General features: G+C 37.6%; 1 protein-coding gene across 1 annotated transcript in view; it reads right to left on the reverse strand.

The window, feature by feature from the left end:
- Window positions 1-20,947, reverse strand: part of OSBPL10 (oxysterol binding protein like 10) — a 100,249-nt gene that overhangs the window by 67,030 nt on the left and 12,272 nt on the right. The window contains exons 2-3 of the mRNA XM_085226405.1: window positions 3,212-3,387; window positions 2,234-2,313 (exon numbers count right to left, since the gene is read on the reverse strand). Of these exons, the coding sequence (XP_085082531.1) occupies window positions 2,234-2,313; window positions 3,212-3,387 (256 nt within the window). The remainder of the gene's footprint in view (window positions 1-2,233; window positions 2,314-3,211; window positions 3,388-20,947) is intronic.

Raw genomic sequence — 20,947 nt, forward strand, 5'->3', positions numbered from 1 at the left:
CTTGCCTTTTATGAGCACTCACCTGATTCCTCAGCAAGCCAATTTCTTATTTCTTCTAATTTCAATTTCTCAAAGCTCCCATAGGTGTGAAACACAGCAGAACCTGCACAAAAGGTGGCAGCAAAAGGAAGGGAACTAGACTGCTGTGTGCAGCTGCAGAGAACTGGAAGATGGGATGAGGCGAAACAAGAAACTGCACCACCCAATTTTCAGCAGCTCTGAGCTGAGTGTTGGAACAAGGAGTCTAGTTCTTTGTTCTTCCACAAACCTAAGCTGAGAGTTTCCATCTCGCCACAATACAAGGCACAAGCTGCTTCACAAGATAAAGGCTTTTGTTCCTTGCCATGCTGCTGATACATGATGAGAAAAACAAGGGTTATATATGCCAATCCAACAACTGATACATATGCTGAAATTACAAGAGTTGTATAAAAAGCTCTCTGTGTATTTAGTAGCGGTTTTACAGCCACCACCAAACATTCGAGAAAAAGGGAAAAGAAAGTAAAAACTGAACAAGCTTTGGACAATTCTCAGAAGTTACCAGAAAAAAAAAATCATGCATGGGCCTACTTTTTGAATTCACTTTCCCTCCGAACTCCAATTTGACTTTAATTAAGACATGGAAAATCCAATTGACTTAGAATAGTCTTTAAAAAAAAGCAGCAATCCTATCCAGACAGAGATGACTTCTTCCAACGAGTGTGATTTGGCACTCTCTGGAGGCTAAGCGCTCTGTAATTAAGCAAAATGAAACTTGTATGGGGATATTGAGAACACTGGAATTATCCTACAGCACGGGTATTATTTGCCAGAACATTATCCTTTTATTGCTTTTATACCATTAAGATGTAAAATTTAATTAGAACACAGCAACAGACTTAGCTTGTATTATGTCTACTTGTCAGCTGTGCAGCTCACCTTTGGATGATATTCAGTCAGTATGCAAGCAACATTTTCATACTGTTTTGTGTTGTAATAAGAACATGTTATGAGAAAGGGATATAATCAGATTCAGATGTAACTATGTGTTGCTTACACCTGCAGGACTTCAGGAAACTTCAGTAAAGGAACACAAATTTCACATAAGATTCAAGAAGATTATCAAAATTATTATAAGATATCGTTATTATATAGTATATATAAATAAAAGATATTGAGAACAGCACTGGGTCACAGCCACACAAAAACAACATTTAAACGCCCAGCATAAGAACGAAAAAAGATTAATGAAAAACTAAGTGACTTGTTTTTCTCAGAAAAGGCTTTTACTGAACCAGAATAACTTCCTAACAAGTCACTATCACTCAAAAAAAAAAAAGCAGAAAAAAATGTTTTTATTTCACTTCAGACACTGCAGTGAATGCCATTATCTTAAAAATACCATCCAGCTGTTCATCTAATATATGATGATATATCAAGTGGCAGGGCAGAGCCCTTTCCAGTTGCAGTTAAATGCGTTTATTTATTTATATAGCAAGCAATTCGCAGCAGGAAAGCAATCTTTTCATTCTTGGAAATATATTAACAGAAGTATTTAAAAGACTGAAGGTGAGAACAGAAACTGGTGGTTGTTTTTAAGTGACTTTCAGCACCTACACTAAAAGCACACAAAATAAAAACAACAACAACTTATTCCTGAAATTGTTTTTATTTATTTTGTAATCTCTCTCACCTTCAAGGTGCACTGGAATTTAAATAGGTTCAAGCCATTTCTGCCGAGAGGCAGGGAACACTTAACTCATCATTCTGCTATTTTTAAAGTACCTGTTCACAACATTTGTCTGTTTGAGGAGAAAAATTCAGACATCACTTCTAAAGAGAAGGAATTAATATTAATCTTCATATGACACCTTCCAGATTCGTTAAAGAAGTTGCAAAACTGACCACTGCTAACATACACAAAGCTTCTTAGTAAGAGCCATTAAATACTAATCTACATATCACACAGGTATTTATTAATGAATGGTCAATTTTTCAATAACCATCTATTGACAGCATCCAAAATGCACTTCATGAATTTCCCTTGAATTGGACAATGTTTATTTAAAAATAAAGAAGCCCAATTGACTAAAAGAACTCTGTTCCAGATAGCAAGGAATTACAACTTTCTGCTTTCATTCAGAAATTCCTGAACACAAATACAGATTACAGCAGCCAGTCTGTCATCCACATAACTCTATTCCTCTCCTACATCACTTAAAACAGTCATTACTTCTCCCTCTTTATTATTTACCTTTGAATTACCTTCCTTGTGATGTTTGGCACAGGATCGAAGCTGATTGATCCAATATTGTTTCTCCTTCGCGTCAGCAGCTAGAACAGAAGCAAGAGAATGCAAGGGATCACACGAGAACTCTTTTTTGGGATAACAGAAGATGAAAGGAGGAGGAGAAAGAGGGAGGTTATTTACTCGTTGGGACTGTACGTTCTAGTTTACTCTAATTTAACTATGTGCTATTTCTGAAGTACAATACCTGTAAATCTCAACTTAAGATGCTGTGGCCAGTTGGAAGCAATAAGCTTACGACACTTCTTCATGGTTATCTCTACCAGTTGTTATTTGTCTCATGTTGATTTGAGACACTCCTTACCAGTTTCAGACATTTTTAAAAGCAGAAGTACCTCAAGATGGCTTTCAGCTTTTCCTTTAATCATCGCTGTCCATGAAGAACAAAGGCCAGTCACAGCATTTAAATATGTGAAAACTCTATATCCAGGCCCATCAACCAGACAAGCTACAAGTTCTGCACACACTTCAGGTCTTCTTCAGTGCAGTTCAACTGAACTTCTCTTTACATCTTTTTGCTGGTATGCCTCTTATAGATACAACATCCCCTGACCATCCTTGAAAAATTTAAAATTTAAAAATTGAGGATCTTAATAGTATTCCACTGGCATTCTTCCTTCTTCAACCCTTTAGCAGATTCATTATTACATGTTGTTGGCACGATGGTGGTAGGGGAGAAGATTAGAAATTAAATGCTATGATGTGGACAGCACACGAAGTATCTCCCATAGACAATATGCATTTTAAATTCACACGTACTTAACTCCACGTTACTATTCCATTGTGGTTTATAGCGTAACATGCAAGAATACAGCTGTACAACCACTACCTTCTGCCAGTACAGGGAAGTAAGAGATAAATGAGAGGAAATGCAGAAGCAAGAAAGGAAGAACAACACAGCTGGTACTTTAAGCAGCACTGTACCTCTCAGCTTAAATATCTCTCCGTTAGCTGAGTAGACCACCAACATGTGCGGTACTTCATCGCTGGGTGATATTATAGCTCCAGCTAAAGACAAGGTTCCTCGAGGCTTCTGGGTTTTACTTTGTTCATTCACAAAATACTGCAGAATTCCCGTCTCAAAGTCCAGCACAAAGTACCTGTTCAAAGAAATACAGTGTTTCTGTGAAAGGGTTTTTCAAGCAGATACTTAGAGGAGCATAGATCTATCTTAAAAAAAATAAAATAAAATAAAATAAAAAGATAAACAAGGCTAAGCCACTTTTGGTAAATCAACCAATTTTATAAGGTAACATTATTTTAACTAGTAGTTGTTTAGGGGGCTTGGGGTGTTTTTTCTTACGGACATTTTATTCTTTTGCACAGGTTTCTTCCAGATTAACAGAGAGATTCACACAAGTCACAAAAGCAAGGAAAGAAGGCTTTAGTTAAAGAGATGCACTGAAGATAGAGACAGTTTCTTTTCTGTTGGTTGCTTTTTTCCCTTTGCATTTACAACCTTGATATATGCTAATTCCCTGCAACCAGTCTTCTGAAAAGGAGGAGCTCTTTTTGCAGAAGGATGAGCACAATTAAAGTTATGATATTTTCACTTCTGTGATTGTATTTCCCACGCAGTTGTTCTGAATTTAGTTCTGAAAGTTGAGCAAAGGAAACTGTACATTCAGTTCCCATTAAACGCTGGGTAGGTAGAAAGTAGCAGTAGCTATCTACAACAATACAGCTAAGATGTGGGAGCAAAAAATAATAACAATAATAAGCAACAGAAGGTACCATGTTTGATGATCATCTAATTTCCAAATTAGCTATTCATAGAATGTTTTTTGCACGTTTCTGAGGAAAGCCCTGAGAGGTTGAAACAAAAAACAAATGCTTCATGTAATAAAAAAAAAAATACATTTAGAAACAAAGTGCAAAAATCAGAGTCCTTACTCGTATCTAAACTCACTAAGCCAAACATCTATTGTTTGCATGGTGTGAAAAAACTGCGCTCCAACATAGCTGTTTTGGAAAGGGAAGGAGCAATAGCCTCCTGCTGAAGAGTAAACAACCAACATTATTCTACTTCAGACTTCACTTGCTCATCTTCAATTGGCCCCAGCCATTCTACAAGAAACTAACTGCTAGGACTGTAAGACCATACAAATGAAATTAATTGTGCAGTTCAAGTGAGACAGAAACATTATTTTAAATATAGCCATCTTTCACAACAGCACATATCTTAAGTAACTTTCTCCTACAGGAATCATACATATAATCAAACAAAACAATAATTTAACTCTTTGCCAAGAGGGGACAGAAAACCTCTTAGCTCACATGAAGGACAGTTTGCTGTGACTCTAGAGTGAATATGATGCAAATATGACCTACCTGCTTTCCTCCACAAAAAAATAAAAAATTTCTAAAAAACAGCCCTAACAAATTGACCATTAACATGGGCATTTGGAACACGTATTTGCTATTGTTTCTCTAGACAGGATTAGCATACTTAATACAAATCACTGTTCAGTATTTCAGAAACTCTGACTAACCAGACTTGTTATTTTGCATACCCCAGATTTGCTCAGGTTATTACTTTATTTTGAAAGTGTCATTTTGTTTTTGCCATTTTCTCATTATTTCCATATTAAGAACGCCTTTAAGCTTTTCCATCACATAATATTTATTGGATTGTTTTCATAGCCCACTGAGGTTCCTGTTGTTCTTTCCTGTTTCTCTTTTTCCAGCTAAATAAGTTTGAGTATAATAAGCCTAAGATCTTCAGAGCTTTAGGCATTTTGCTTGGGCAAGCATCCTTTGCCACCTTTACACACAACTCTACTCCCACTCCCTCCAAAACAGAACAAAGATCACCTTTACTTTAAATTATTCATAGATAAACAACTCTTGCTTCAAATAATCTTAAGCTAGTGCATCATTAACCCTCACACTTCTGCCCCGACTCCATCTCCCATAAATATCTCCACAACCCTCCCCTCTCTAAACAAATGGAAACCCTCTTTGTAAACATGAATCATCTTTTCCCCCATCCTCTACAGAGTTTATCTACACAGCATAAAAAAGACTATAGCAATAGCAAACAATGTCAACCTCCATAACATTTTCAACAGCAGTGCTAAAAATAAGGGAGCTCTAAACAGAAATTGCCAACATTTGAAAAGATTAACTTATTGCCATCTATTACACCAATCTATAATCTCCATGTTTTGTTTGACTTTTAAATGATTTTACAATACTGCTTCTTCCTCACTTACAAAGCATTTTTCCCTTCTTCTGATTGCTCTGTAGGGAGAGATGATGCACTTAACAGTTGGGTAAAACAGCAGAATTGAAAAACATCTGATCAAAATTCTGACTGCAGATTTCATAGCACATTTTCGTTTACTTACTCTCAGTTTTCCTTGTCCACTTTAAAAATATCTGTTACATATTCAAAGAGATAAAGCAGACAGAAGTGAAGCTATGCCCCTGAGAAAATGATATGGTCACTTGACCCTAGTGCAAGTGTTTCCCTCTATCCAACTAATAAAAGTTCTCAGTTTTCTATTTATTTAGATTGAGCAAACAAGTCCATTCTGAGCCTGTGACATCCACATGATAACTGCCCCACTTACTTCACTCCTGTTATCAGACCATCTTTTATCAACTACATCACATGCAGTAAAGTACTGCATCTTCACAGCTTAGAAAAAAAGCAACAACTGCAAAAAAAAAAAAAAAAAAAAACCTCTCCTCCTACCAAAGAAAAAAGATCCTTTGAGTCTATTAGAACAGAGTCTATTAAGTTACATCTACAGCACGAGCACTTCAGTTGAGAAATCTTCACATATGAGACCAGCAAAGCACCCCCAGAATGAACATAAGCTCCACAAAGACATGCTTTTTTGCATTGCATAAAGCTACCCAGAGAAGGAAACCAGCCATTCACGTAGCAAGTACCTTTCACCAGCACCATGACACCCTGCAGTAGTAACTTTGAAATTCCACACATGCAGAGACGATGGCATCCTTCCATATGCTTGTCATCATAACCATAGCATCAGTGTGAATTTGACCTTCTAGTCAACCATAACCTATTTTATATATAGTCTCAGAAAAACAGAACATTACCACTGGCCTCATCCCTTTGGTTTTTTAGATGCTTTTGTAGTTGCTTGTAAAAGCATGCAAAACATTTTCAGTACAATTTGAACAGTAATACTAAATGGAAAAAAGAGTAACCAGTTTTCACAAGCCTTCACATTGCTCTCTTCAAGTACTCTGCCTTCTTCTGTCATCCCAGATGAATCAGTTTTTATGCCTGACAACTTTGAAAGCCAAAAAAGCAAGGAGAATTATCTATAGAAAGAGGAGTTCTAACCACTCAGCAAAAACTGTTCAGGTCAACAAAACAGCTTTCCTCTGACTTTGGAAAGGCCAAAAACTCAGGAATTTTTCATAGTCATCCATTCTAACCGTGACCTTGTTCAAGTTGAACAGAGAAGTATTTGATTCATGACTCCCCTCCCCACCTTTCTCACAGCAGTATCCCAGAGAAAAAAAAGGAGGGAGCTGCACAGACATCTATAAGACATCTATAGTCTCACAACGAAGGCAGGTGGATAAAACCTTCAAAAACATTAAAGTGTTAAAAAAGAGCTAGGAGAAGGAATGAGGGATAAATGTTCAATCAAGCAACACAATACTTCAGGAGAAAAAAAAAAGAAGAAGAAACAGAAACAGCCTCCAAAAACATTTTCTTATGTCACAAGACAAATAATCCAGATAAGACTATCAGAAAAACACAGGAGAAATGGAGACCAGATTCTTTCATTAACTGAGGATGGAAAAGCAATATATATAAAGCAAGAGAGAAGTCATGATGCTACATGTCCCATTTTAGAAGCCTGATGTAACTGTAATCAAAAGAAGAAGGGTATCTTGTAACTTGAGTTCCACAAGTCATTTGTTCTGCACACCAGGGAAATAACAGCATTAACTTCCCTAGAACTGATTAATCTTGTCATCTTTTCCTCTATTACTTTTCTGGGCTTGCTCATAGAGCACAAAGTTACCCAGGACATCGCATTTCTGTAATTAGTTTACAGATTACCACTGATGAAAACTTCAATATACTCTTAAGAGAACAGCCAGGCAGGAGGTAGCAGAGCTGAGTTATGAAATACCAGACATAAAACAGCAAGAGTCATACAGAAGTTACAAAATAACTGTTACTGACACACACTTCCAAAGGAACCTTGGTTTTTCTCTTACACTAAAACTGGAAAAAAAAATCTTTTTTTTTTTTAATTAATATTCATTAAAAGAGACCACCACTATTGCTCCAACATCACAGCTGCTTAAGCACTGTTCACATTTGATACAAACTGGATTTCATGCTCTAAACTCAAATCCGTTTGGAAAATACCAGCTTCCTGCTCCTCCGGCCCAGCCCCATCTCAGCAGTCTCCATCAAGATCCTGAGATTCACCACGGATCCTCCCCCTCTGCCCCCCCAACTTCTTCTGGGTACTTGCCATAGACCTCACTGCTCATGGGATTAACTCTTACATTTCCTTTTCATTAATGGAACACAACTCCATGAAATGAATTGGCCATATTTCTGATATTTACTCTGGAATTACTTTCAACTTCAGCAGCTGAGGTCCCTTGGTTTGCTCAGCCCAGAGCAGAGGAGCTGAGGGGAGGCCTGATGGCGGCTGCAGCTCCTCACAGGGAGCGGAGGGGCAGCGCTGAGCTCTGCTCTGTGTGACAGACACAAGAGAATGAAGCTGCGTCAGGGGAGAGTCGGGTTGGGAGTTAGGGACAGGTCTGTGCCAGAGGGCGGTGGGCATGGAACAGCCTGCCCAGGGCACTGGGCACGGCCCTGAGTGCCGGAGCTCAGGGAGTGTTTGGGCAGCGCTCTCAGACATTGGGTTTGGGTGTTGGGTGGTGCTGTGTGGAGCCAGGATTGGACTCCTGGGATATTCTGTGATTTTTTTTTTTATTGCCCAGAAGTACACTATGTATCAAACAAGTGGAAGATATAGCTTGTACTACTGTCCGCTAGTTACAGCAGAGTATTTTCAAACATTCAATTCTCATTATCCATAAATGCCTAACAACTGAGTCCATCAGATGCATTACCACCTGATATCAATTACAAGGTAAAATATCCAGCAACACTCAGCAATCAAGAATTGTATTTCTGCTCTAGCAAAAAAAAAAAAAAGACTGATAATCATATTTTTTTTAATGTAACTCATCAGTTTGTTAAAAAGGCCTGATGACAACACAACTTCTATTTTACTTGCTGTATTTCAAAACCGTTCCTCTCCAACTAAATCCCAACTCTTATGAATTTTGTAATTACCTATCTTGACACTTATCATTCAGTTCCATTCCTAACCCCTTTATCCATCCACCTTGACAGCCATTTCATTAATAAAAGTCAAGCAGTGTAAGCATTACACACTAGGAAGCACAACTCAGTTGCTTTCTAAATTTGTGGAGCTGAAAAAAAGAGACTCAAACACTGTACAAATCAACTATTTCGATTGGATTTGACATTTAGTGTTAAGTGTATTTTTATAGCAAACTATGGAAAGCTTACCTTTGCTTCCCCATTCAAGAAGAATTTAACAAATAGCAGTAATTTTGGTCTAGGGAGCAATAAAATGCTTGTGGTATATTAGAACAAAAATGGTCTACCATCTGAACCTGACAGAGAACAACAGCATTTTCTGCCAAAAAAAAAAAAAAAAAAAACTTTCTTATATTGCCAATATACTTCTTATACTGCCCCAGTTTGAGAGGATCTGAAAACATCTAAAGCTATCGGAGGAACAATATAAGCATTTCCCATGTAATTTATTTACTTCACAGGTTTTCAAGAAATATCATTTACACATTTCTACTTAAATGAAAAATTTTAGTATTCTCAGATGGAAATACATTTTTTTTTTTTAAGAAAAATCAAAACATTTATAGGCATTTTAATTTTCAATTTCACATCCATAACATGGTACACTGCCCGCTGAAGCTGACACTGAATAAAAGTCTCAACTCACACAAAGGTGTGCCCCTAGCAGAAAAACACCTCTTACAATAGCTACGATCTTTTCTCTGCTCTGAACACATCCAACTATCTGAAAATAAGTTTTCATTACTCTGTAATGCCAGGAAGTTCTCTTGGTAGGACTGCTAGTTCTCCTTTCATCCATTTCAATTCACCTCTAACAACTACCAACCAGCTGCATGTCCTTCACTGTTTCCATAATCCTCAAGAAGATGGCATTTTCAAAAATAATCAAACTATTCTATAATTCCTTTTTTAATGTGTTTGAATTAAAAACTCTATGTAAGAATCGCATGACAAAGTAAATGACTGCATCCAAGGAAAGTTTATGGTTCTACTAACTGAAAAATTAGTCATACAGAAATATTTCATTTTTAGGAAACTGTCTTGTTAGGCCACTTCGGAGATACGTATGCAACTAATTAACTGTTGTTGGTTTTTTCCCCCCTCTTTTACCTTGAGCCATAAGATTAATAAAATCGTTCATGTCAATAAAGAAGCCTGGCGTACACTTTTGACAATCAAGGACTTCGCTACTCAGCGTCATCTCTGAAGACATCATTTGAAGACTGGTGGTTGGGAGAGCATGCTTACATTTTGGTTACTGTTTAACATCCTTTATTTATTGAGGTTCTTCAATTTATTATTTTTTTTAAGTAAGAAAAAATAAAAACTGCAGTATTCTTTAAAAACTTAACTACTTTGAGCAACTCAGAATGAAAACTCAATTTTTAAAAACAGCTATACTAATCAAGCTTAACTGCAACTGGGAATTTTTGGAACCATTACACATCTAAAATGGAGAATTATTACTCACAGTTAATAGATGACTTGTTTCCGATTATTACGTTCTCCTTGATTTTAACCACAGATCCACAAAATCTCAAGAGAAATCTCTACTGCTTTGCCAACTCCCAGTCAATTTCTACATATTTAAGCGAGTACACTTGATGAACAGAAATGTCACTTCTCATCTGAAGAAGCTACATTTGCTTCGTAAGTTCAATTTTTGCTTCCTCAGCCAATTACCTTCCCCTCTTCAACAGTCTGAAATTCTACAGACAGCAACAGACTATGGTCAGCTGCCCTTATTTTGTAAAATGAGAATACAGTAAAAATAAACTAATACTACATAGTTCTCTAATTTCAAGTGGACTTGCTTAGGGTTGCTTTTTAGGATTGTGAAGAAAATATAGCCTTAAAGATAACGCATCTATTTTTCACTCATCAGGCTTAGAATTCATACCAATTATGAAAAAGAACATTAACTGTATTTATCCATGCTTCAGCACATCCAACATCACCACACTGAGGGACAGCAATTTATAGCAAACAGATAAACAAAAGGTACACAATTGAGACTGATACCATAAGCAGCACTTAGAGCTTACACTCCAGTGAACTGGCTGGCTGCCCAATGTTATTTGTGACATTTAACAATCCTTCCTATCTTCCATTTTCTTTTTCTTTTTTTTTTTTTAATTTGTTCTAAATTTGCTACTACTTAATAATTTAGCAGACTTCACTTCTGTATTGCAGATCACAGAGAAAAGGCTAACAGCGACATAACTGGGAGAAATAAACAGGTCAGTGCAATCTTAATTACAACAGTATTATTATCCAGTTCAATTCACATCACAGATGAAAAACAGAGTTTGCAGGTAGAAAAATAAATTTTCATTTACAAGGAAAACAACTTTGATACAAAACAAGCACAGAACAACTCCATGTTACTTCTAATAACTGGACTACAACCAAAGGGGAATTGGGCTTGAAAACATTGGAAATATCCAAATAATTTATCAGGACAGTATCTCTGATAGAAGCAGATTTTATTCACAATTGCAATGGCAGGCATCCTGCAAACAGGTGCACATGCACTACTTCAGGTTCACAAATCTTCCCAATACTTAACTAAACATATGGATACCTGCTAAACATAAAATAGTTGCTATCTACACACGCATATTGCTAATTGCTTAACTTCTCCTCCTTAAGTTTTCTATCACTCAGGTCTTGCCTGTCCAGCACCAAAAATTAGTAGTCATTCTACATAAGAAGCCTATTGATATCCTTGTCTCACTTAGGAGTGGGACGTCTAACTTGTCTTTAACTCAAGGCTCAGAGGTACTCCAGATGGCTGGGCAGAGAAGAGCTGCAGTCTTGGTACCTATAAATTACTCCATCTACCTCATCCCTGTGACCATAAATTTCTTCAGCTATCTGCTGAGCATGCAAAGACTATCAGAGACCCCCGATGAAGTAAAAAGACACTCCTGAAAAGAACTATTAGTAAAATGTTTATCTTGTTAGTTGGCAGCCATCAGAAATCTCTGTTTTTCCAAAATCTAGTGGGTTTTATATTGTTTAGATTTTGCATACCAGGAGGATGCAAAGAAAATACAATGCATGTTCTCTGCTTAGTCAAAGAATATTCTAGCTGGAAAGTGCCATAAGAGTACTCAAACTAACTCTTTGGAGAATATATGATCAATCTAGGTGAGACATAAAGAAAGAAATCAACTCATTTGCTTTCATCATACAATAAATCACACACACACACACACAAAAAACCCTAAATATTGAGGGAATCATACATTACTACAGTCTTAATCATCTCCAGAAGCAACACAATCAATAGAATTTGATAGGTTTGGTGTGTACACTTCACATCAAAAATTGCATTGTGTCTAACAAACTCCTTTTCCACAAAGTACTTAAAAATTCAGTATGAAATAAGCAGTTTATAAAATATCCTAACACACCAAAAATACATCTCTCCAACAAGACAAATACCAGATTGTGGAAAGAAGGCTCTATTATGTCCATTAAACATACTATGAATGACCTTAAAAGCTAAGAATCTCAGAGACTTATTTGAATGAATGTAATAAAAAAGATGACACTGAATGTAGCCAGTGAACACAGCTGCTCCAATTGACAAGTCTAAGTCTGACTGATGCTATTATGCCATATTCTTTCAGTAGTATCTACACGGAAATGTGCACACAGAGAATGCATTTTCTGGATGATCACATATGATGACAGTTCAATAATGAAGTTAAACTTGACCAACAGCCAATACATTACAGAGATTTCTGACAACTACTTGCCATATTTTACAGGATTCTTCATAGGTTGAAAGAAAAGACATGACATTACCTTGTTGGGTTGTTTTTTTTTGGCGTTTGCTATTGTAACATCCATAAATCAATGAAAAATAATCATTTGACAACCTGATTTTCCTACGACATAGTGGGAGAGTAGCAAATTCAGACATCTTGTATCCTATCTCCACAATGCCCACAGAATGGAAGTCTGAAATCGTTGGGTTTATATCAGAATCATCATGCAGCAAAGTTTAAAGAAAACCACATCCCACAGACATGTGTCAGACAGTCAAGTCTACATCACAATTTTATCTCAAACTACTCAGTATCATCCATAATCTAAGTTCTCTGCTATTCACTACTAGTAAACTTCAATGATGTCAAAAGATACACACAGCAGAAAAAGACTGCTGAAAACAAACTAAGAACATCTATCCAACTGAAGTACCCACATGCCCTTCTTCACTTTTGGCTATTGGAGCCTGCCCTCTAAATTATGTTAAGTGAGGCAGACACTATTACCAAAAGTACAGAAAATGCAGGAAGGAAGGAAGCAGTAAATATTTATCACAGATGTCTACTACACAATACCTTCCAACTGTCCCATCCTAAACTGTCCTATCACTTCCCTCGTACTGCATGGCAATGATGAATCCAACCCATATTTGCAGAGGTAAATCTGGTTAATATTTCTCTAACCTGTATCTTCCAACTCTTCCTTTCTCTTCTGCGACAACCTGTAAGGATTAAGACCAACTCAAACCTGCATTACTGTGACTAGATATTATGTCCTGCCTAGTGAAGGCACCTTCACCCATCTGCTGACTTTGAGAGCCTTCATTACCAAAAATTACTGGTTTCACGCAGAAAAGTACCTAAGCATAGGACAGCCACTATGGGCCTAAGGTTTTATATCAGATCTGATATTAGCTTGGATGTCACCTGGAGATGAAGTATTCTCAGGAACTGAAATATTAATAAACCAAATAACAGGCACAGAGAGCAACCCTGAACAGCAGCAAGAGCACTGAAACTGAGGAAGAGACAATTGCTACCTGCCAAAGCCCAAACACCTCCACGTTGGAAAACTATTCAAGTAATCAAGACCACAAAATGGACTGCAAATAGAGCTAGCTCAAATAACAAGAATACTCTGACTTCAATTAGAGTAGCTAAGAGTAGTTCAGCTACTCTAAGTGCCTACTTCTTTGTTCAATTTAACAGTGAGAGAACGGAAATTAGAAACACTGTTCAATCATAGCTTGAGCCAATTTCACAAAGAAAAGGAATCTGTTGTATTAACTCAGAAGTTACTTGGGCTGCAATGTCTTAGGGTTAAAAGCCATGGAAATTGTCTGTGTAGGTGAAACACAATAGGTGAAATGTGCTACAGTGACAGCCTGTCACTTAAAACAGGTACAGCACAGTGGTTAGTCAGGGAACTTCAGGGAGTTGACCAGCATATAAAGAATGAAGAGTAAATACCAGTGCAAGTAAATTCTTTTTTACTGCTTACGGGATACTGGGGTCACTTTAAGAGAGCATAAAAACCCTGAAATCACAGGAAAGTTAAATTTTATGCTATAAAAGCTGCTCTATTCTGTAGATAACACTTACTGGAAAAAACATCTACTGGAAAACAGGACTGTCTCTTACTTAGTTCTTCCCTCACATTTAAACATGCAATACAAGAAGCTAGAGGGGATTTGTAGAATCTCTTATTAAAAGAACCTAGAAGTTTTCATTAGAAAGATATTACCGAAAATTAATTAGAGCAGTCACTCATGTAATGGTTTATGGAGACAGAAACTTGGTTTTATCACAACCATTCTGCTGCCAATGAGCAATGGACAAATTTATAGAGCAGAAGATGACAATTAAGGAGCAGACAAGCAGAACAGTTTGGTCACTGGATTTGCCAGAAGGCTTTCAGTAGATATACCTAAAACTAAGTAAACAGAAATCTGAAGACTCACATTGACACTATAGTTGAGTATAAAACACTATTACTTTGACTTCCACCCACAAATAAAAGCAAAGCATACAGTCCTCTATCAGACTATATCTACTAGGGACTAATTAGTAAGTTGGAGGAGATAGTTTTCTTTTTACAAGTTCTTACCAAAACTAGCTCATCAACAAGTATCTTGGGCAACTTAAAGATGAGAACTAGTTGGTTACTCTTTCCTAGGCTGCTTAGATGACTGACGGGGGGGAGTGGGGAAAGGGTGGGAACCGCTACCATAGGACTATATTTTGACAATATATTGATGTTATTCTTTCAAGTTATACAGAACATTAGACTTTCTCTTGCAGCTTCAATAAACTAAGCAAGCACTTACTGGTGACAGCAAAGATTTAACTGTTATCCTTGAAGCTGGAGTACTTTACAAGACAGATATTGACATTTAAGATATATTTACAACTTTTTCATCTTTTTTCTTTTGTCAAGTTTATTTGTCACTTTCGTAAGTGGAATCTCATGGCCATGAGTGAGTGCAGTGAGGAATAAGTAAGAAATTTACTTCCTTTAGGTGACAGTGTGTTCTTAATTCAGTTCAAAAAACCTTGTGAAACTGTATCATCTGAGGGCTGTTTTAGTGACATACTGAGTTGTTGTATTTATTAGCACGGATGAAACTGCAGAGAACAATTCTGATGTTTAGACTTTTCTATATTCAACACTACTCAGAACCACAACTGATGGCACATGGTCTGAATATTTTCCTTCAAAGAAAGGAATAAACACAATATGAGTTTCTCCCCATTCATTTCTACCTTATATTATCTATTTGACCACTGGCTTACCATCTGCTAATCCAAAAGCCTATATATAATGAAAAATTAAACCTACAAGTGAAAGCACAAACCTAGTATATTCTGTATTTTCAACACCCTCAGGCACGCTGTGTAAAGCTCTGGTTAATGTCACTTCTGCTAAACTTAAAAATGACCAGCAGGTAGAAAAAGTAACCTCTGTTTCTTTTGATGTATGAGAAACAGCTAGGATGTCATATGAGCCTAGAGATATTAGCTCCAGCTTTCTCTAGTCTTCCTGAGAGAGTAATGTGACAGAAATACTACCAGAAGACAATAAATAAATAAATACAAAAATGTATTCATGTAGAGCAAGCAGGAAAATACTCAAAAGTACACAGGAAGCTAAATCACCCCATAAATTTTAAAAGTTTTCAGACAAACGCTATTCGAAAACATCAAAAGTCACCTTTATTGCTGAATACATGCAGGCTCCAAATCACAGGTGCCATTAATGTATTCCAGGCAGAAGAAGCTGTTATGTCTGCTCCCACTTCATTGCTAGAGATCATTGCTCCTGCAGAGCAGTGGACCAGCCTGTCCTCAGTGAAATTAAAATTGATGGACTCATGCTGGGTGACAGAGTCTCTTGCACTGATCCGCTTTTCAAGCACTGTTATTTGGAAGAAAATAGGAGATATGTGTCTATACGAGTTACTTGTATGAGACTGCAAAGAACACGACATCTGCTGGAAGCCAGAGCCCTTCCAAAAGTTACATTTTATCTAATTTACATGTGATGTATTTCCATGGAAGAAGATAAAAACAAACAAACAACCAAAAAAAAAAAAAAAAAACAACACAATCATCTTCTTATAATTGTTTAGATTCTATGTGAATAATTCCATTCCAAAACAACTACACTGAAAATAAGAAAAAAAATAAAAAAATAGTTCTGGTATTTCTTAATACAGAGAACTCCTTTATGATCAGTAAATTGGAAATATTATATAACTAATGTTGATCTTTTAATCTGAGTTAGTTACTTTTAAATAAAAACAGTTTCTTGGATATTTACACTACAGTCCACAGCAACTGTACAAAAATGAACAACAATGTGCCTCCTAAATCTTAGATAATTGGGCAAAATAAAGTGAACTGCACTTAGAAAACTTAAGTGAAAAACAATTCTAGTTCTCATTCTTGCTCCTCAAGAAAGAATCACAGAATCATAGAATGGCCTGGGTTAAAAAGGACCACAATGCTCACCTAGTTCCAATCCCCTGCTACGTGCAGGGTCGCCAACCAGCAGACCAGGCTGCCCAGAGCCACATCCAGCCTGGCCTTGAATGCCTCCAGGGATGGGGCATCCACAACCTCCTTGGGCAACCTGTTCCAGTGCGTCACCACCCTCTGTGTGAAAAACATCCTCCTAATATCTAACCTAAACCTCCCATCTCAGTTTAAGATGATTCACCCTTACCCTATCACTATCCACTCTCATAAACAGTTGTAAGAACTGAGGACGACCACTTTAAAAGCCTAGTTCAACTGAAGAAACCCTCCTCTATTCATCGTTACATCAAACTACCAGTCTGTCACCTCAATTTTTCAGTTCCTGTCTTTGGCCAACAGCAATACTGAGCACTGCATTCCAGCAGAACCTGTACAATAAAAAATGTTGTTAGCTAAAGATGGTACATAATTTGCCAGGTCAGTCTTTAGGTAGGAGAGGAACGTCAGAGAGTGATCCATCTGGTAGGACAGTTATCCATTGCCTCTGCCAGCTACTAACATTACATGGAAACCACTGGGCGGTGTTTTCAGCTGTAGATCTCAAGCTCTGGTAACCGTACATGGCAGAACTCACTTCAGTTTGTCCTGCACACAGTGAAGCTCACTTACTGCTGCATTATGAACACTCAACTATTCCAGACTTCTGGAAACTAAGCTTTCATGCAATTGCATGCAACACCTTTCTCCCACACTGAAAACAGCCTCTCCCACACTATCAACCACTTTACTAATATGAATCTTTTATGACCAAAGAAAACAGACGGTAAGAACAATTTTTACCACTCAGCATCAGCAGTCCTGCCAAGTCAGATTCCACTGTACTCAGTGCTACACCAATTTCAATGTTAAAGTCATGAAAACATGGCATTTTGCAGGTGCCTCCAACACTGCATATGTTTCTGTCAAATCCCTTGTTATATCTTATTGAATTGGTCAGAACCATATTTGCTGGGCAGCCAGCAAGCAGGTAATTTTCAATAAAATTTGACAAGAGTTAACACAGAAGCAATCAGGCTACTCTACAAAAAGGCACAGGCTCACCAATAACTTTTTACAAGCACAACATGATTTCTGTTGTCATTCCTAGCATTACAGCCGTGCCAGTTATAACAAAGCAATTCAGGAATTTCTAATTTAATCCACCCTCCCACACGAATGAGTACCTTTGCCATAACTGATGTTATGAATGACTATGATCAAGCATTGTGAAAACAGAAGTTTAAATTCTTCACTGTTGCAATATGCTAGTGCTTTGATACGAAAAAAATTTCCAAGAAAGCTTTAGGCACAGTCTTTTTACCCACTGGAACAATCCGAGAACACAGCAAGGACAATAAGCTTTTGCACTGTCTCACCAAAATATACGGAAACTGCTTTCCATTAGCCTTAGCTTGACAGAAAGATGCAGGTACTTCCTTTCTCCCCCAAACACCCAGCAGTGTGCATTCTCACTTCCAAAAGAAATCATGTAGAAAGCAAGATTCCCAAGACTTACCATTTGGTTACCACAAGCAGTTTCAGAGTTAAAGTATTTAAAAGCCTTGTCTTGTAACTATTAGGAGCAGGTTGTTAATCTCCTGTTTCCATTATCAGATACCCTCATCACTTTAAGTATTGGCAATGTATGTTGCAGATGCAAACAGCCAAGCTCTAGTAAAAGAATCAGTGGGTGTATGGCAAATGAAGGCAATGGCAATGCCTTCTAGTAGGATACAAACCCCACAGAGCAATAGCAGGTAAAAAGGAAGGAAAATTTGCTCCTCCCTTCCAATGACCAGTGATAGCTCAAGAGCAGTTGCAATCTCTATCCAGAGAGACACAAATCCCTCAGCTGCTAACCTTTACATGAGAGAGAGGAGGGATGGACCCAGGCTCCACCCCTTCCAGTCACTCAGGTGCACTGCTTGTCCCTGAGCTCCTTGGGTTAGCCATGCCTTCTCACATGGTGCTCAACCATCGGTTCAGGCTGTGACCTGGCAGTTCCACTGCAGTGGGTCAGAGCAGTTTCATTTGATTTGTACAGCTTGAACTCTCCCATTTCTGCTCTGCTTTTTGTGGTGGTGGTTTCTTCCTTCTAGCTTTCTGCATAGTTTCTAATTATGACAAAAACCAATACTATACTAAGTATTTGTCTATTTAACCACTTCTTTGTATTTTTCTTCCATTTTCTTCCCAAATAGTATAAACTACTCACAAACACTCTCATCAGATGCTGATCCTCAGCTGTTAGTTTCTCTTGCCTAGCACCCCAAACAGAAAAGATGTGATTCAGAACATACACCCATTATTCCCCCTCTCCTCAACAAAACAACTTGCATCTAAGACATTGTAATTGGAGATGTTCAAGTGAGGAAAACAAAATTCTCTAATGGAACTCAAGTCTCAAATGAAAACAGAACCTACAAGTCATACATTTAACAGCCATATCTAAAAACCATTATTTTGCACACACATTATTTCTCACAAGAAAACACTGTAAAGAAGTAATACTTCTCAACTTAGAGAGCAAAAACAAACACATTTTCCCAGCAGTGATTTCATACTGAAAGATCATTCTGGTTCTGCAGAGCCCTTTGGCACCCTACTGCCTCCCTCCCATACACTTCCCCATACACCAGATCCAGCACTGCACCCTCTTTGCTCAGAATGAAATGAAAAGCAATGGCAAGGAAATAGCGTGATAGAAGGAGAAAAAAAAAAAAAAAACACTAAACACACTTGGAGAAAAAGTCCTTAATAACAGACTGAAATTCTTGCAAATAATATTAAGGTATTCCTTAGATTCCTCCAGTAACCGATGCTTGCTGTTAAAACTGCAATCACAAGCTTGCCTACCACGCAGCCCATGAAACCACGACAGAGAAGGGAATTTTGGGGGGGGGAAAAAAAAAAAAAAAAAGGACACAACATAACTGAACTTCTGCATCAAACACTGGGCAATAAACCAACTCCTAAGTTTAAATGCTCTTTGAAACAGAACAGATCCATCATAATTAGTTCAAGTAATTAAAGTATGACAATACTACTAGGGAAAAAAGCGAGCAGAACAAGTGTAGATCATTATAGATAAGGCACAAAAGCAGAGCTCCAGTAGTTTTCAGATTTCCAGAACTTAGTTACAGTTCCATAATTTTTATAGTTTTCTTTTTAAAAGTGTTCAATTCAGTATTCCAATAACTAAATGCAGTTGAAGGAATGTAATGAAAGTCAAAACTCAACATATGAGTACAGTAGGCATTTTCAGTCTCTTAGACATCTGTTCTTGATGTCCTGACACCATCTCAAAAATGCAATCCGTGAGAAACCATACTGTATATTCTTCCTGTACCAGCTGCTTTCTCTATTATCACTGACAGTTCCATTTAAGCTGTCCAAGTCCCTCGGTTGAGAAAGCTATTCCACACCCCTAGTGTTCAATCTGTTCAGACATAAATTGTGAAAAATCCGGTCCTAAACTCAAGGGGAATAAAATTCCAAAAGGTTTCAAGCCATTGGCCTGATCTCTGGAACCAACAGTCAGTCTGCCCAGTTCTAATTATTAAAAAATGCAACATTTTTACAGCTGATCTTTACTTTCAAGTATTTTCTCCAATTCACTTCCTAGAACACCAACCAACCCTACACTCATTGCCACAGCATCAAATAAAAGATCAGATAAAGGGGAAAATATTGAAAGGGGCCCCTCAAACACAAGAAAGACGACAGGTGGATTCATGCCACTTATCTTGTCCTGCTTCATATCCCTTCAGATTTAACTGCCAACCCAGCAATTCAACACAGGAAGGATCAAGACTAGATTCAGCACCTGTTCAACACTTTTTCCTCAAGACTTTAATTCTTCCATTTAAAAATTAGAAAAGACATGAACACAAGCCATCAGGTTAACAGTTCTAAGCTGCTCCAGCACCTGCTTAGAAGGTCTTGCTATTTTCTATGACTCATCCTTCAACACAGAACTCCTACCAGAACATCTGTGCCCAAGAAAGGCCCACCTGAGCCTCCTACCAACTTTCACAGTTGTCTGCACCCTCCATTACAGCTCATGCATGACAGAGACGGTCCCGACAGACTTCACACACTGACAGTGTGGCACAGTCACAGTGTGAAAGGGGAACCTTCAGTTCTTCCTACGTTTGAACAATCCGCCAGCCTCCCAAAGCCTAGCAGAAATGCAGCATGTATTACAGGCTTTCTTCTGAGCAATAATATTTGACACTTCAAGCCCCTGTGAAAGACAGGGCAGCTGAAGGAGACTGCCCAAAGACACCACCTGCTTACTGCCTGCAACTAATTCCTACATATATATCCACATCTAACAGTTTTGCTTTCAGATAGTGGCTGTTGTCTTACCTTCTTATGCTAAGTCTCAATTAGTACCTTATTTAAGAAAAGTAGTAACATGCTATTTTCCCAGCATAATCACATTTTTGCTATCAAAATATAACTGGGGGGTGAAGGGGGTTTAGAACTAGCAGTCCT

This window comes from Meleagris gallopavo, chromosome 6, assembly GCF_905368555.1.
Source record: "Meleagris gallopavo chromosome 6, MGAL_WU_HG_1.1, whole genome shotgun sequence".
Lineage (NCBI taxonomy): Eukaryota > Metazoa > Chordata > Aves > Galliformes > Phasianidae > Meleagris > Meleagris gallopavo.